Source organism: Filicampus tigris, chromosome 16, assembly GCF_054856515.1.
Source record: "Filicampus tigris isolate MCC_2025a chromosome 16, RoL_Ftig_1.0, whole genome shotgun sequence".
NCBI lineage: Eukaryota > Metazoa > Chordata > Actinopteri > Syngnathiformes > Syngnathidae > Filicampus > Filicampus tigris.
The window spans coordinates 14917654-14936176 of record NC_141232.1 but is presented as its reverse complement, the minus strand read 5'-3'; the positions used below and the strand labels follow the sequence as shown (position 1 = coordinate 14936176).

Genomic DNA, 18523 nt, shown 5'->3' with positions numbered 1-18523 from the left:
TCACACTGCAGATGGATATTGGACAATGACCCGAAGCATACTGTGAAAGCAAACATACAAATCTTTTTAGGCAAAGAAGCAGAATCTTATGCAATGGTAGAGTCACTCACACCCAATGTTTGCAATGCAATTTATTGCAATATATTGCAAATACATCTTGTCCAGCCAGACTAATACATTTTGGGCAGTTCAAATACAGATTCAATACATTATTAGATCAATAATATGTGTCTCGTTTTCTTAATGATAATGAAAGTGAAAAATGTAATAACATTTTTAAAAAGTTTGAAGCGACGCATTTGCTAAAAACCCCAATTCCCAGGAAGCTTTGCTGTTTGGTCTTGAACGTATTTCCGCATCTGCGTGCTGCGGCGCACGAAGGCACGTTGGTTGTTGGTGCTAAAAGCATGGCGGACGTCAGTGAGGGAAGCTCGAAGCTAAACACAGACGTAGAAAATCACGAAGGCTCGAGTAGTGACGATGATAACATAAACGACAACAGTGGCGAAAATCAGGAGGTGGTAAAGACCTTCCGAGACTTGGTAAGCGGATTCAAAGACAGAGCAATTTGTGTCCTAGATCACGGCAACATAGCCGTGTTGAGGATAGCTAATAGTAAGCCATGAATATACCAATAGGAGTTCTACTCTAAAGTGTGTGTCTAATAAAGTTAGGCAGCTATTACCAAATGTAACTCTAACAGTTTGCACTTTTAATTAACTTTTTTCGATAGGGCGTCACCGATGTACTGTGCGAAGCTTGTGATCTGCTGGGGTGGAAGAGTCCAACAAAGATTCAGATCGAAGCTATACCAGTGGCACTGCAAGGTAAGGCATCCCAAATAGTAGTACAGTATTCGATTTTGTTGTTGTTTTTGTCTTTTTCCTAACTCTAAAATCAGCACCGGGTTACGTTATTATAAATACTGCTGTGTTTTTATTTTATGCGTATTGATTTTTTCATGTTTAGTCTTGCCTGAAGATTGACAGTTGCCCTTTCCTGTCGTGCATTTAAATCTATATCGTGTAAAGCAGCAGGTAGGTATGTGTGTCAATATGATGGTATCATTGCATTCTACATGAAATCAACCAAGAACTTTCCCTTCACCTCTCAGATGAACAGTCTGTATGATTGTGAATAAGATTTAAAATGATACTAGAACCAGTTTCCTAGGTGGTGTAATTTCTGAGATAGTTATTATCCTTTCTCTAATTATCTAAAAGATATTTAGCCTCTGTGTAATTAAGAAAATTAGAACAAAAATATTTTGTGTTCCTTCCATTTCCAACTATGCCTCAAACTTTTATATAAACCTTGGGGTGAATGGAAATTTTTTGGGGGGCTTTATACAGAATGAACAAATGTGCATATTATTATTAGCATATGGGTTTATTCATAGCTTCATTATTATTTTTCATCCAGTGTAATGTTGCCTGAAAGTTGTTGCCAGAACCTTTTGGTTATTGTTCACATACGGTTTAATACGTGATAACATTCCTCACTAATAAGCAAGATCACTGTTATTACAGTGGGATCGTTATAGGGGGAAGTTAGGTGCTCTTTATGGATTTGTGTTTATTAGTGAATCGTTATTTTTCACAATGCCATGAAATACTTGTTGTATCGTATTGATATTTAAAAAAAATACTAATAATAATCCTCTTGTTGTTGTTGTGAAGGCAAGGATGTCATTGGCTTGGCTGAGACTGGTTCAGGAAAAACGGGTGCGTTTGCTGTGCCCATCCTCCAGTCACTGCTGGCCTCACCCCAAAGGCTTCATACCCTCGTCCTCACTCCCACTAGAGAATTGGCCTTTCAGATCTCTGAGCAGTTTGAGGCCCTGGGTTCAAGCATCGGTGTTAAGTGTGGTAGGTGTCCTGTAAAAGACGGATGGTGCTCAACGGCATAGACGATGACTGTGTCTTAAAATAATGCTTTTGTTGCAGCTGTCGTAGTTGGAGGAATTGACATGATGTCTCAGTCTTTGGTGTTGGCCAAGAAACCACACATTGTCATTGGTAAGACCTTAACGTTCTTGTGAAATAGTGCTGTCAAACTGTATTTCATTGAAAATCGATGAATTGATTTAACTTTTATTTATCCAGCTCAGGCAATTGAGAACATATTCTCATTTGCAATGCCTGCTGCAGACAGAAGTCAAACAAAAAAGAAAAGAAGGAATCAGATTGATAAACAATGTTGATAATGAACTCGGATATTGCTAAATTCTTATTATTTCCCTCCCTGCCATAATAACTGCTAAAATCATATATTAATTTGTAATGCAATAGTACTTGTATTTGATGGATTTCAAGTTCAACTTGGAATCGGAAGTCATGGAAAGTAGTGTCAACCAAATATTTAAGTATGCAACTATTCAATTTATGTCAAAGTATTTGGTAAAAATCATGCTTGTAATCCCTCTAAAAAGTGAAGTAAATTAGCAATTTGGGTACATGTTTTATATAAAAATAAAAAGAATGAATCCATCTAGCAAGGAACATGAGGAAAACTCAATTCATTTGCTTTTGTGGGCCACAAAAAATGGGACTGGAACTGGACCCGCAGTCTTTGAGTTTGACACCCATCTTGTAATAGTATTCATTATTACGTCCGTGGCATGTCTAATACACATATTTTTGCAGCTACACCCGGTCGATTGATGGATCACTTGGAGAACACAAAAGGCTTCAACTTGAGGGCGTTGAAGTTCCTTGTCATGGATGAAGCAGACCGAATCCTCAACATGGACTTTGAGACCGAGGTGGGTCGCTCAACAGCAAGACAAATACAGCTCTTCTTCATGTTTCAGTTGAAGTATTTCATCTAGAGGCCCGCAATGAATTGAATATACTTATTCTAACCAGGTTGATAAAATCTTGAAAGTGATTCCCAGGGAGCGGCGCACCTTCCTTTTCTCTGCAACCATGACCAAAAAGGTAATTGCACGTTTGTGGTCATTGTTGGCCAGTGTTACGCAGCAATTCACATTGACCATCCTTTTGCTTGTCTACAGGTCCAGAAACTACAGAGGGCCGCACTGAAAGATCCAGTCAAGTGTGCTGTTTCAACCAAATATTCCACAGTAGATAAACTGCAGCAGTATTACATCTTCATACCATCCAAGTACAAGGTAGCACACTTTCTTTGCCCATGCTGGTTTTCTGTCACTCCTCATCAAACATCTAAAGGTGGAATTTAAAGGTGTCTTTACAACATACATTGTGCTGTGTGTGTGGCAGGACTGTTATCTTGTGTCTATCCTGAACGAGCTGGCAGGCAACTCCTTCATTATTTTCTGCAGCACCTGCAACTGTGCACAGCGAGTGGCGCTGTTGTTGAGGAACCTTGGCATCACTGCCATCCCTCTTCATGGTCAGATGAGTCAGGTAGACTGTCAAAGCTTTTCAAAACCTTAGTCTACATGTGTTTGTAATTACAGTCATTTAAAAAAAAAAAGTGTCATTTGCTTAGATAGTTGTGGGGTTTTACCAACTTACTTTCTTCGAATCAATGCACTTGCTTATGGGGTCTCTTTGTGTCTTAGTTCAGAAATACCAAGAAGTAGGACTGTTAAAATACTGATCTTCACACTGAATAGTTGGACGTGTGGAGAGAAAAAAAGCATAGAGAAGGTCAAATTAAGGTAACCTATGTGCATTTTAGGTCCATCCTGAAATGTCACCCGAAAGCTCAATATCCCAAATAATTTGTAAGCGATGTATTTTTACTGAATTCCATCATGATTAATTGGCGACTAAACAGTTGTGATAGACCGATCATAATGAGTGATAGGTGAAAGGTAAACATTTCAAATAGTATATGATTATTTAGTAAAACTTAATTTACTGTTGCAAACTTCATGCAGCTATTTATTTGTTGACATTTCCATTTAACTTTAAAAGGCATCCTATTTATCCTGCAAGCGCCCTGCACTTTTTGTTAGTTTTTTTACAAAGATGTCCATTCACTTAAGATTGGGGGGGGAAAAAAAAACACTAACATTTTGCAAATCAGAATTGCTCGTTAATAATTATGTGTTTAAAGGCATAGTTTCATGTCATCTTATGTTCTTTTGCAGTATTTTTAATCCCTCACTTTTTTCCCATTGTTCAGAATAAACGTCTCGGATCGTTAAATAAATTCAAAGCCAAGTCGCGGTCAGTGCTGCTGGCAACTGATGTGGCGTCCCGAGGGCTCGACATTCCACACGTTGATTGTGTCATCAACTACGACATCCCCACACACTCCAAGGTAACGTGGTGCTCTCAGTCTCCTCGCCGCTTGAGTTCAAGATGCCATTATGCAGATTTTTGCTGATTCCTACGCAGGACTACATCCACAGAGTCGGGAGGACAGCCAGAGCAGGACGATCGGGGAAGTCAATCACATTTGTCACCCAGTAAGCACTTCCTGTTTGTCTCACCTGCAGCCCTCTTCAACCATAATCATTTTCTGATTGAAACTTGTTCTTGATGCAAATTGTCAATTTGTCTCTAACCTGTAATGTGTTCATAAAAGGCAATTTCGCTCCAGTTAACTGACCTTTTTTCCTCTGTAGGTATGATGTGGAGCTTTTCCAGAGAATTGAAAGCCTGATAGGAAAGAAACTTCCTGCCTTCCCCACCCACGAGGAGGAGGTGATGATGTTGGTGGAGAGGGTCAGCGAGGCCCAGCGATTTGCCAGGCTGGTGAGTCAGCATTGTTGCATAATCTTTAAATGTGTGCATAGAGCATGTTTTAAATACAGTGTGATGAATATGTTGCCCCATGTAGCTGAAGAAGGTATCCAAATATTGGAAACACCTGTGTGTCATGCAGTGCAGTTAAACAGCGTGAACTACACTTGTAGCCACCATGTTTGCAATTGTTTCAAGATTTTATTCCGAACGAGAGAGGTAGTTTATGTCGATTGTTAATCCAATCGGCGCGTATCAAAACACTTATTCAGACATTTTGAAACAAACAGTCTTTACCGCGCATGTCCGTGATGTCAGTATTCGCGTTTCTGTTATTCCGGGAAGCTAGTAGAAGCAGAGCGAGTGTTGTATTTTTTTGTTCTTTGTTTCACTAAAGCTTGAAAGGGAAAAAAAAAAAGAAACAGAGCGAGCGAAAGACATGGCGGTAAACTGGTACATTTGCAGCTCCGTTAGGAAGTGTTAAATCGACGTAACCGCGCAAACAGGAAAAATATGCAAAATAACACTAACATTTAAAGTACAAATGGACGGAGCGATGTTATGTTGACACGGAAGTTACTACGGGGCTACTTCTTCGTCTACTACTATTTCCGGTATATTTGGTCCCCATGTCAAAATAATTTGTTCCGTACTAAAGTGGGATGCATGAACACGCTAGTCCTAATTGGATCAATATATTTAGTGTCCATGAAAACAGTGCACCTAATCATAATTTTAATCTGAACTCATCTGATCTGATGAAATAAATGATGTCCATGTAAACGTAGCCAATGTTAAATGAATTCCCCCCCGACTCTCTTTCCATCTCTCTTCCTCTCTCAATGAAGTAAAGGAATTTAAAATGGGACACTTTGATTGTATTCCTTCAGGAAATGAAGGAACAAAGTGAGAAAAGGAAAAGACCCAAAGATCGAGCTGGCGACGAGGATGACACAGAGCAAGCAAGTGGCGTGAGGAAGAAGGTGAAAGGAGGCTCGGGAGCAGGACGAGGAGGCGGGAAGAAGAGGGGCGGAGCTGCCTGGAGAGGCGGACGCTGAGGCCTTTGACTTAACTGTAGACTGTACATAACCACAACGTTAAATATCTTGTTTTTCATGCCAAAACTGGATTATGACAACAACATGTTTTCCTGCCTTTATCTTGGGGAGAGTACATGACTATTTAATTCCGTAGAAACATGTCTTTTTGTCATTGCATTTTTCCAGTTATAGTAAAATTCTTCCAGTTGAAGCTTTGATCAAGAAATGTCTTTTTTTCCAGACTCAAGAGTGAGATTTTTCTCTCAATCATCAGTTCATTACAGGGGGTCCTCGGTTTACAAAATGCCGAGGTCACAAATGGATGTGGCACAAGAAGGCACGCTAAGTTACCGCTGTACTGTTTTGTATCTGGTTTATATTTATAGATTGGGGAAGTTTTTGTTTTCCTACAAATATTTATAGTTATGAACAGCGTATAAACTAGTTTCAGTTATTTCTAATAAATAATATTCTGACCAATTTAGTGAATTTGGACATTTACCTGCTCTGCCTTTTGTACCGTTATTTGTAGTGAATTACCATTTTTGGCCCCCTTGAGTGCAATTGAATCATTTCCGAGAGCACTCTTGAACTATCATGTTAAACTATTTTAATGAGAGAGATTCAACTTTAAAACCACATTTTTCATCTTGATCTATGTGGTAGACACCATTATGATAGGAGGTTCTAAAAGTAATGTTTTAGCCAACCGAAGATGATCACGCACGGACTTTGGTGATTTGTGCCTCCCATCCTATAATTGATTGGTTGTGGGTCTGAATATGGGCTCATTTAGTTTCATACAGCAGTGATGTCCAACCACTGTGCCACGACACCTTACCGCTACTCTCCTGCAATTGGTCCCAAAATTATGTACAGTACTTAGAACAAATCCGTCCTCATCTATCAATTCCAGTGATGTATAGTGACAGGCAGAACAAATAAATGCTCTTCCACTAGATGGCAGGAGACACAATTAAACTTGTCATTCACACAACTCCATTTTATTTATGAAGGACTTAAAGAACAGCTACAGTTGAAGGAATGTGCTGTACATAAATACTAAAATACAAATCGAACATGAGACAATTTTACGTAACATAATTCCTAAACAATAACAATGAATTAAAACAAAGATAAGACACTAAAACAAGGAAAGAGTCTGAGCAAAATAATGGCTTTGTGTCGGACTTAAAAGTCCAGTTTTACGCTGTGTAAATTGTAATGAGATCATTATTTCAGTGTATAAACGATTTGTGTCACTTTTGTTTGGTGGTGCACCATGACAGTTTTCTTAAGTAAAATAGAACTCATTTACTTAAAAAGTAAAAACGCTTAGGCTGAAATGCACATACGTAGGAAAGAAAATGTGTGTTTTTTTTACTGTTAATACAACACTTGTTTTGTAAAATATAGTTTTCTTTTTATTAAGTTGCAACATTAGCTAATACATACTGAAAGCAAAAATACACCTTACCCTTCCATTTTTCTTTTCAGATGATTTTTTTTAATGTCAGAAGCTTGTGCTTTTTAAATCACAACAATTAAGACACGTTGCATTTGCTACAAATCATTATGGAGCTGTTAATATCAAACAATTCTCTTAATCAGCCGGCCAATCAATCAAAACCTTTATTTAACTGTAAAATAAAACTCATTGAGACCGATGTCTCTTTTTCAATGGTGATCTGGCCAAGAAAGTCGAGCACAATTCACATCATAACGATACAATTTATGCATCTGAACACAGTATACATAAAGGTGGAACACGAAGTATACAATCAATCAATAAACCAAAATCTGAACTGCTGTTGACTTTACCACTTCTATTTTATCTTTTCATAGATAGATAGATAGAAAGATAGCTAGATAGACAAAGTAAGCAGTAGGAAGTTCGAATGTGGGGAGTGAGTAAAAAGTTGTCAGAAAAGTACTCAAGTCAACAGAAAACCACTGTTGTGATGTATTTGTACCTCGTTACCTCCCACAACTGGTATTTGTTTTATTTTATGTATTCTTTTTTAAAAAATTTATTTAAGTACAGGAGTTGAATTGGTACTTATACTTGTACCACAGTCTTTTTGTATCTGTACAGTTTAAGTACCTTTACCACCTCTGCAAACTAGCTATACTTCTTGAGAGTAAAAGCAGTATTGGCCAGCCAAACCTATAGTGACGCGCTCCTCTGAAGAAGGGGTGCATACTAGTGAGCTGGGTGTCGGTTGTAGGCGGGGGCTGGGGCGGTCAAGTGAGTAAAGTGTAGGGTCGAGGAGGGGCCCCAGTGTCGAGGCAGCAGCCCTGCCTCTGTGGTGCATACCAGAGCCCCAACACATGCCCGCATCTCCATTGTGTGCGTGGAGCAGAACGTTACACAGAGGCTGCGCATCAGTGGCACAGCGGACTGCGTGGGGAACCGGAATCGAGCTTCTCGGAACGACATCAGGTGAGTTTCGGAGCTCACTGGCCGGATATGGATGATGATGTGCGGATGGCTGTTTTGGGAGCCGGTGTTTTGGAGATGCGGGGTGTGTTCAAGGTGCTTTCCCAAACTTAGTTGGACTTGGCCCATTATTCACGTGACGTGATTTCAGAGGGATTTGAATACTTGTTTGTTTTCTGTTTTTTCCCTCCCAGACTCTTGTTAATCAGATGAACTCGAATTAGACGACACTGCCTGCGCTATAATTAGCACTTTAAGCTAGCAGCAGGAGTGCACTTTGGGTGAAACCAAACAAACAGGTAGCACCGTTATCACCCAATTAGGTGGTTCATTTTACAGCTAAATGTTGTACACGACCACGCAGTACCATTAATTATCCGTTTAGTTAACTTATAATGTTGCACATATTTGTTTGAATGGGTCGATAAGTTTTCTGTCGCATGGTTTGCCAATGTAGTCATTTTCTCACATAAGCCGTAAATGTAAAGATGACAAACCAACCAGTATGTGTTAATATCGATTTATGTGTATTACAAATTGCGATGGTTTGGTCGATGGGGATTTTTATAAAGTCCTCGTGTCCCGTTGTTGTGCGCAGAGCGGCGCAGTTACGCACAATGCGCATTATCAGGACACACATTTAGCCACACTGCACAATGCGGCTTATGCACTCTCTCCACTGAACTCTGTTGTTGACAGCTTTTAACTTATCTCTTAATTGCCGAAGAGCGTTGTTTTACCAGAAATTATCAATCAGATGCAACTGGACAGAACATAACATACACTGGCACAAACTAATGACAGTTATCGAATACAATAAGCTGTTGTATAGTGATTTTTGTATAGTGTTCAGAGTAGTGGTCATAGTTGAGCGGTTCTGGTTCAAATCTCGACCCAAGTTCTCGTATGCGACATTTGCATGTTCCTCCAGTACTTAGGTGGGTTTTCACTGGGTTAAAAGGTTAAACATTTTCAAAACCTTATTTGGTAGTACTGTTTTATAGTCATAAAGTCCTCAAAAATGGCATACAGAAAAATTGGGTTACAAGAGAAAGTCAATAGATAACCCAATGACTGTGAGTGTGCATTGTTCACGTTTTGATGTTTACTACATTCAAAATTCTACTTGTCTCTTCTAGGTACCCATATTGCTCTCATCAACCCAACATAAAATGTCGCATCGAAGTGGTCAAGAGGACCCAGAGCGGTACCTGTTTGTGGATCGTGCCGTGGTTTACAACCCGGCCACGCAGGCTGACTGGACAGCCAAGAAGCTGGTTTGGGTCCCCTCAGAGCGCCATGGTTTTGAGGGGGCCAGTATCCGCGAGGAGCGCGGTGAGGAGGTTGTGGTGGAGCTGGCCGAGAATGGCAAAAAGGTGGTGATTAACAAGGATGACATCCAGAAGATGAACCCTCCCAAGTTTAGCAAGGTGGAGGACATGGCCGAGCTCACCTGTCTGAATGAGGCATCTGTGCTGCACAACCTGAAAGACCGCTACTACTCTGGACTCATATATGTGAGTAACCTAGTTCTCTCTCAGTGTTTTTGCATAACTACATATTTTCCTCAGGGTGACGATTAACCTTCAAACTCACCTCATATTCAGTGTTTCTCGCACACCACAGTTAACCTTTGGCCGTTCATTATGCAATAGCTACATCTAATATTTATCAGTCTGTGTTTTGGACAGGATGGGACATTGAACTTCCTGACCACACATTGCACATGCATAATAAGTCTGTGTTGATGTTAAACTCTCTCTCTCTCTCTGTCTCTTCTCCTGGAATTCTTCTTCTTGGTGCCCATGGGTGAAATTCAGACTATATTGATGTACTTTATACAGTTCAAATACTGTAATATACATTCTAAACTAACTTTAACTGGAACAGTTTTCTCATGTTCCAGATTTCTCTGATTGTGACCCATTTGATGGTTTTCAGGAATAGAATGTGGGTTGATTGTCACCTGAGGGACTATCATTCAGGGACTACGAGGAATGGTGAAAAAAAAAAAACAACAGTTTATTTTACCAGAAGTGGAAGGCTAGTTTCAGATGAAGAACAACAGTAAAATTTTATTGTGTCCAAGTGGCTGTTTGTCAAACATGCTGTATTCATATATGGTATTAGTATACGACGACCACGCACACGCCATACGTGATATCTGAGTCATGGTTCTATATAAATGGCACCAATGCAGAATGAGGGACTAAGTAGACCTTGCAATTTTCCACATTCGGAGGTAGTATCAGAGTCATAACAGAGGCGAGAAGAAACCTCTGTGTAAGTAAAAGTCGCAATGCTGGCGATTTGGTGCCTTGCTCATGGCCATAACGCCAGTGCTCAATAACTTTTAAGTTTTTATCTGAGTCAAATGCAAACTTAAATGTGCCTTGCCACCCAATTGTCGGACATTATCTCGGGAAATTGCTATTAATTTGAACACAATGCACTTGCTTATTTTGCCACATGAAAAATAATTACTTCTTTCATTAGACAATAAAATTTTTATTTCTTTAGGTACCTGTTAAGTATCACAATAATGTCAATATATATAATATAATATCGCTATAGTCCACATCCACATCACACATCGCATCTTTTTCCAATATCTACTCTACTATTTTATTATTTTTATTTTTATTTTTATTTTTTTTTAATCGGTCGATTAATCAGTCATCAGAATTTTATTTTACCAAATACTGGAGTCAGCATGGTCCTTGAAAAATCCTCATCGGCCGGGCCAAAGTCTTACTGTGCTGCGCTTCAAATTGCAAGCACAATAATAAAATAATGTAAATTAGTACCTCTACAACAATGTCAGTCTAAACTGAATATCATAACCTTTGTAAAGATAGAATATTTGGTCCAGCCTTAGAATTGGATAATAATGTTGTGTTTGTGTTTTCTTCTAATTCTCAAGTATTGTGCCTTTTTGTCAACGTTTAATAAAAGACACTCTGGGATTTAGTACAATATGTATTTGTACTTTCTAGTCATATGGATCTGGATACTTCCTCCAGCATTGGTGTGCAAAGCTTAGTGCACAGTCATTTCACATCTATTTTGAATCCCAGTTCCCTTGTGGATTCCTATTTTTTTTTTCTTTTGTCCCAATACCAAGGTGGTTCAGTCTGTGCTTTTTCATGGCTCATGTTCATCTTGGGATCTTGTTAATTTGTATTTTGGCTAAAACAAATTGAAAACATGTGTTCTCATTAAGTGGAATTTTTTTTTGACGGGAAGAAAATTTTCTTGCTCAGTTGTTTGACTTACCTCCTCAGAGTTGAACGATCCAGTGCAGACATGCTGGAACGCCCCCTAACCCTTCCTCATGCTGAGGACTTACAATTTAGGTGATGGCTTCTATATTTGAGTCATAGCGCCGACATTTGACGCACACCATCATTGAAGTGCTGGTCATGGTCGTAGCATCTAGACTGAATGACCGCACACTTGATTGGAAGGATTTATTGCAACGAGGTGGTGCGTCACAGGCTAATCAGAGCTCCACGTTGGGCTTGACCACAGTAGCTTGGAAACAAGCAGGCCTTTGTATCGTGAGATAAGCCTCAGCTGTCAGAAAGCATCAGCATTCCATCCATGGCAAAAAGATTGTCATAGTGTCCATCTGACTTCTGATGTGCCTTTCTTCTGCTGTCCACTTTAGCTTGTCCACCTCATTTCATTTTCCCGTACTCTCAGCCTTGTGACCATCTTTCTTCTTCTCTTCCGTTGTAGATAAGCTTTCAGACAAAAGACTTTTTCAAACAAAAAGTGCCTTCTATTCAGCATGTTTTACATGGTGTTTCATGCTGTCTGATAAGATAACAATTGCTTTACATCTTGTTCCTGCCCTTGAATGCAAAGCGTAATAATCAGGAAGCAGAAGACGCCCCTCGTCAATGTGATTTGATTCCATGTATAAAACGTACTGATCATTATCTCAAAGGCTGCTCTGTTTTGTCTTTTGCCTTGCTACAACATGTACACATGAGAGTGCTCTTCTGTACGAGATCTTCTGTGTGCCACTCAGACTAGTGGCGTGAAGACACCAGTCTGGTGTACGCGACAGAGTGCCCTCTCCTCTACAATGGAGACTGGCATATCCATGTCCTGTCCAGAGATGGCAGTTGGGGTCGGCTGTCGTGTCCGCTGTTGCCTGTGTGTTGCTCAGCTGTTACCAGGCCACAGGATCTCCTGCCCTGGATCTCATTTCACAGTTGAAATATCACCTTCCCTTTCCTGGATGGGGCTGGGCATGATGTAGAGTTTTCATGGTCTGCTGCTGCTAGTGATAATGAAGGTTTGCCATTATTATTTTGTAGAGATAGACCGATATGTTTTTTCAGTGCCGATACTGATACTTATTATTAGTATTCAAGGAGGGCGATAACCAATATTTGGACCTGGTATTCATTTTTAGTTAAAAAGAAAATATTGGCATCAAAATCTTAAAAAAAAAAAAAAAATTCTTAACTTTATGGAAACGTCTTTGAGCTCATGCTTATTGAACAATTGTTCAGATTTGTATAATGTCATAATGTTTTTTTTATTATTATTACTGTAAATGTTTGACATTATACATCTTTGTTATGCAATTCTCACAAAAATTTGAGGTAGCTCCCAGGGTATTCAGCACGTCTTCAAAAGTTCAATAAAAACTTGGAAAACTAGCTCCATATAATTTTCAACAGTAAATGAAGCCCTCCAAAATTTCAAAATGACACAAATGTTAAACTTTCACATATCTTTGTTTTGATTTCAACACAGTTTTGAATTGATTCATTATCAGCCATTAGATTTTTTTTTTTTTTTATTTTATTTTAAAAGGCTGAGGCTGATAATGGGCCCGGCCGATAATCGGTCTATCCCTAGTATTTTGGTGATGCAAGATTTATATCATTTTTATCACTCCTGTAAAAGACACAGCAGCTATATAATACAAGGAGGTTTGATGTATTTTCAAAATACATGAAGGAACTTAACCTGCAACTCCGCGGCGTAGAGAGGAAGAGGGAGCAATTGCTCCTGTACACGCTTTCGACCATCTCCATATCCATGAGTCACTGTCTGTCGTAATACATGTGACATCTGGAAAAGGTTCAAGGACATTTCTTGACTCCAACTGACATTTTTATTGTATGTACAATATCTGTATGTAAATAGACCTAGTGATGCACCATGTGAGTAACAAACATGATTCGGGTTGTCACATGATACGCTACCTCTGACTTGTTGCCTGCACATTTCCAAACACAAGCGAGAAATAGAGTGTCCGTAAAGGGTCAAAAAGGCTCAATATTAAACTAATTGACCCTGAGAGTTGGCGGTCTATAGGTGAGGGGGCACAAATACTTGACTTGAATTTCATGGTCATTCAACTGTTTGGCCATGACTGGTTAACTCATCGTTATTATTTTACCTGAATGTCCAGCCTCTCAAAAAAGCTGCACTAATACTCTACATGTGTCAGGATGTAGGAACAGAGTTTCATCTGGGCCTCTTGTTGTGGGGAGCAAGTTGTACTCAAAGGCTGCACCATGTTACACCTCTACTGAACTGGACCTTTGGAAAAGCCATCAGGCTCATGTCTTCATTTCTTCCAGCCTTTCTATGCTTCGTCAACCTCTTTCTGAAACGTTCTTTTTTTTCGTCTGCATTTGTACAGAACATCCACTTGTTTTTGGTCTTGGGGCGCCATCCTGAGCTATTATATAACGATTCCAGTCTGCTGTCTGGTTCCTCTGTGCCTGCTCCTGAAGTCCTGTCACAGTGGACTATAATTATGATAGGCATGTCAGCATGTGTGACATTGTGACGGTTTGTTGGGTAATGAACGGCTGGCTGCAGCCTACTCTTGCGAATAAATGGCAGGGTGTCTACATGTAGGAAGTAAAAAATGAAAGCCTTCAAAATAGGCTGGCAATCACCAAAGACATTTTTCCGGAGACTTTTTAGTTAGATTGTAACAGCTTTCACAGCTTATGCTTCCTTTTCTCCTTTACTATATGGTTCCAGATGGGGACAGACCAAATAACAAAGGTAAACTTGCATTCACTTTGATTGATGCTAAATATGAAGTGTTACATATAAAAAAAAAAAACACTTAACCCATAACTTAACAGTAATTACTACTATACACTTATTACATGTTGTATATGGGTATCTAGTAAGGCTGAACGATTTTGCGTTTTCCAATCGAAATCCTGATTTTAGACAACATGATTGCCAAAGCTCCAGTTTTGTTTTTTCAGTGCTTTTGCCCCCGAGCTCACCAATCAGAACTGGCATGCTACTCGTGGACAGGTCATATAAACCAGTCAGCTCCGAGCAGCTTTAAAAAAAACAATGGCATGTCCACATTGCACAGTCATTTGAGTCCTTGAGTTCTTGCTTTCCCTGCCGCTTATAAACTGCGGGGAATTGTAGGTGTAAAGCTAACTCGCTCCGCACCAGCTATAAACCGCGCTTGCTACCTGGCATGGATAAACATTGTCCTTCTGCGGTGCAGATTCTCTCCTTTTAAGTAACTAAATAATTAAATCGTTACCGCTGACATCAGATGCAGACAGACATGTACGATCGGGATGGAAGGCAGACTCAAAATGCTCACGTCACAGATCTGTGATCTCTCTGGCCAACTTCAAATCATTCCGCCATGAAGGTCTGCTTGCTGTTCCCTAAAAACATACTTTGCTTGCTTCGAACTTTCACCGGTCTCAGGCAAATCAGTTCCTCCTTCCGCCATTTTAACGGACTGGGCGCCTCTCGCGCAGTCGCTTTTATTGGTGGTGAATCAAGTCGGCTGTGTTCACACCCACAACGGTGGAAAACGGCCTTTTTAAAATGCACTAAGATGCGTGCATCTGCGAAAATACCAAAACTAAGACTAGCCCACCCCTGTGCAGATTTACACTTCTCCTCGTGTCAGACTTGCACTTGTTGTGAAAATAAAGCAACGCTGTCTCTTCTATAGCCTACAGCATCTTGAGAAAATAGAAGCAATGCGCCACCAGGGCCTCTCACTCATTTCTGTCTTTCTCCTCTCCGGTCGATTAAGACTAGAGCTGAAAGGCTCTCATACCACACGCATCCCTGAGGGCAAATCACTGGGCTAATTACACAGTCAAATGCAACAGCATAGCAAGGAAGTTGATTCATTGTTGCTTTCATTACATCTATCTTTCATGTCTATTCACAAAGAAGTATTTTTAAGTTTGCTGTATTCTTTGGAATGTGTCTGCTCCGTCTTCACTGGCACCGCCACCAAGTTGTGTCTGCAGTCACACCGATCATGCTGGAGTTAGAAATCTTCAAGTTAATATCATTTATTATTCCATGGCATACGGTTTAGTATATAGTAACATACAATAACACCAACTACAAAAGACATACTGTGCATTTTGCAGTTGTTGCAGTGTTTTATCATAACAGACTACGGTGTAAAGTTGTGTGTCTACAATAGTAGTATAAAGAATTATTATGAACTGAGTAATGTAACAGATTACTGGAGTACCGGTACATCAAACAGTTATCTAATAATGTCCCGAATAGATAAGGATTGGGTAAATAATATAAGATTGACAACTGAGTACTCATGTAATAAATAGTGCAGCATGGACTATATGTGATCATTTAAAAATGTAGCCAGATTAATAAAGTGTCAATTCGGAATGGCATTTGTCTAAATTGCTGTAATCGATTATTAGGGAAATTAATGTTCATTTAATAAATTAAGTGTTGTTGTTTTCCAAAGGATTTTTATAGTCTTCTCAATGGGAAAAGACAATCTCTCTGAATATTCAGAACTCATATTTCAACGTCAGTGTTGTATCAAGCAGAGTAAGGCTGCCAAGAGGAGTCGTGCTGTTGTGGGAGACGCTCAACAGAACAAAAGGACGTTGACTGGCATTTGTTGGATCTTATAAAAGAACCTCCCTCGTGAGTTGAATTGTTTTGTTTCACATTTGATCTTTGCAGACATATTCTGGCCTGTTCTGTGTGGTCATCAACCCCTACAAGAACTTGCCCATCTATTCCGAGAACATCATTGAGATGTACCGGGGCAAGAAGAGGCACGAGATGCCACCTCACATCTACGCCATCTCGGAGTCCGCATACCGCTGCATGCTTCAAGGTACGACTTTTGTGTATTGTCACTGACGGACGTGTTAAGACCCTCTTGCTTCTGTCAGTGTTAGTGACATTTTTAGAACTGGACGTAGTTGCCGTGCATTGCTATACTCTGGCAATTTGATTTATTGCTTTGCTAAGAATATGTGAACACTATTTCTTGGAAGCAGATAAAAAGAAGTGTTTTTAGGCAAGAGTGATTTCAGATATGTGGTCACTTCTGTGCAAGACTTTAGCTCACTTGCAGGCAACATTGGGTTTACTGCATATTCCAGGGGATTAGTGTGTGGAGAAAGTGTTTAAAGTGTGTGAAAGGTTCACAAGGTCAGAAAGGATGTGACATTATTGATTATATCTGAGAAGTGCCGCGCATCAAGGGATCATCAACCTGATATGTTTTTAGCTCATTGCCATTGTGTCATTGATAATTGCTCTCAAAGAATTGAGATGGCTGGAGTAAGGCATGATAACTCTGAATTGAGGTAACAAAGTCTCTGTGTCAGTGTACAGTACACCTGATAAATACAACATTAAACGTGTTATGGGAAATGTTTGCAAATGTACTGGTATTCAAATAAAAAACTAAAAACACCTCTGCCACTCTGTTTACCACCTGGTTCCAGTCCTTCTCTGCCCCCTGGGCCCAGTGGCTTTTAAAACACATTTTCATCCCAATTGCAAGTCATATCAGCATTATCAAATATTGGTACTTTGTATTCGAGTTCTCAAATGTATTTTTAGTATTTTTACTCATACTCAGTCTCACCTGTCTTTGGACAATTTTGTCCGTTTATCTTTGCACACCTCTTAAGCTCCATCAGGTTGAATGGGAAGTGTTGGTGCACAGCCAGTTTTCGATCTCACCAGACCAGGGGGGTACAGGTGGCTTCAAGTCTGGGCTCTGGCTGACCCATTCAAGAACATTCACAGAGTTGCGCCGAAACCATTATTTCATTGTCCTGCTGAAAAATGAACTATTTCCAAAGTCTGCTTTCAAGAGTGCTGTGGAGCAGATTTTCATCCAGGATGTATCTGTATATTGCTGCATTCATCTTTCCCTCAGTCCTTTACCAGGTGGTGAGGGGTGTGTCATTTCTTCAAAATATGGCGTCTGGCATTCATGCCAAAGAGTTCAGACTTTGTCTCATCAGACCAGAGAATTTTGACTCTTATGGGCTGAGAGAACTTCAGGCCCCTTTGGGCAAACTCCAGGCAGGCTACTCTGTACGTTTTACTTAAGAGTGGCTTATGTCGGGCCACTCTGCCATACAGGTGTGATTGGCGGTTTGCTGCAGAGATGGTTGTCCTTTTGAATGGTTCTGCTGTTTTCATAGAGTAACACTGAAGCACTGAGTGAGTGATTATTTGGTTCTAGGCACCTCCCTGACTGGTTTCTTAGTTTTCTGTTTAGAATAAATTCGCTTTTTGACATTGTCAATATGGGGTGTTAGGTGTGGAATTTTCAAAGGAGAAAAAAAAGTTTTGTAAATACCTTGCCAATGCACTCTACCATCATATTATGCACGTTTCAAACACTGGCTCGTGTGTGTGTGTGGGTGTGGGTGTGGGTGTGTAGCACAAGTTCTGTAGTGGAGAGGTTTCTAGAGGAAGTGAGCGAGGTTTAGCCAACATCATTCTTCAGACTTTGCACTCCAAACTCACAGTTGATCAACAGCTTGTAGTTGTTGTCCATCAGTTTCAAACGTTTCCCCTTAATGAAAGTGACAGTGGTCAAACAGTCCACACCCCCCTGTTGAAATGCCATATTTTTCTGATGGGGAAAAAAATGGGACCAAGATGAATCTTTTCATCACTTTAACATGGGCACAGGACATACTTGGTTTGGCCAGAACTCGCCAGTATTTTGCAGCTCCTTTAATGTTGCTGTAGGCCCCATCGCAGCTTCTTGATCCATTTTCTTTTTGTCTTTTCTTCAATTTTGGAGGGCCACGCAGTTGTCCTCATCAAACACTCTTCTCACTTACCTTTTCATAATGAGATGCCTCTCATGATTTGGGAGCTGCCTTTGGACAATGGCTGTAGCTGTATGATGCATTTCGGAAAAAGGATATTTCATCAATTTTTATCACAGACGACCTTTTTGCGTTTGTGAGAACCACAGCTTTGAAACGTTTTCATGTTTTAAAATGTTGTTGCGTAAATGAACAGCCAAGACAAAGAAGGATTTTTGTGTTTTCAATTCAATGTGGTACAAACCCCCCTTAAAA

General features: G+C 39.9%; 2 protein-coding genes across 5 annotated transcripts in view; both read left to right on the top strand.

Annotated features, from left to right (window-relative positions):
• The first annotated feature begins 346 nt into the window (after window positions 1-346).
• ddx47 (DEAD (Asp-Glu-Ala-Asp) box polypeptide 47) lies at window positions 347-5930 on the top strand. Its single transcript, XM_086055710.1, has 12 exons — window positions 347-542; window positions 734-827; window positions 1680-1868; window positions 1947-2018; window positions 2646-2764; window positions 2868-2939; window positions 3017-3133; window positions 3243-3389; window positions 4117-4254; window positions 4332-4402; window positions 4562-4691; window positions 5570-5930. The coding sequence occupies exons 1-12, from the start codon at window positions 408-410 to the stop codon at window positions 5735-5737; spliced, it is 1452 nt and encodes a 483-aa protein (XP_085911836.1). The 5' UTR covers window positions 347-407; the 3' UTR covers window positions 5738-5930.
• A 2050-nt stretch (window positions 5931-7980) lies between these two features.
• Window positions 7981-18523, top strand: part of LOC147134916 (myosin-10) — a 53123-nt gene continuing 42580 nt past the window's right edge. For 2 of the 4 annotated variants that reach the window (XM_086054720.1, XM_086054718.1), the window contains exons 1-3: window positions 8189-8255; window positions 9299-9676; window positions 16143-16299. In XM_086054720.1, coding sequence (XP_085910846.1) covers window positions 8190-8255; window positions 9299-9676; window positions 16143-16299 — 601 coding nt within the window. In that variant the 5' untranslated portion in view covers window position 8189. Of the gene's footprint in view, window positions 8163-8184; window positions 8256-9298; window positions 9677-16142; window positions 16300-18523 lie in introns of those variants that run through there. The other 2 variants (XM_086054721.1, XM_086054719.1) reach the window with 2 other exon arrangements.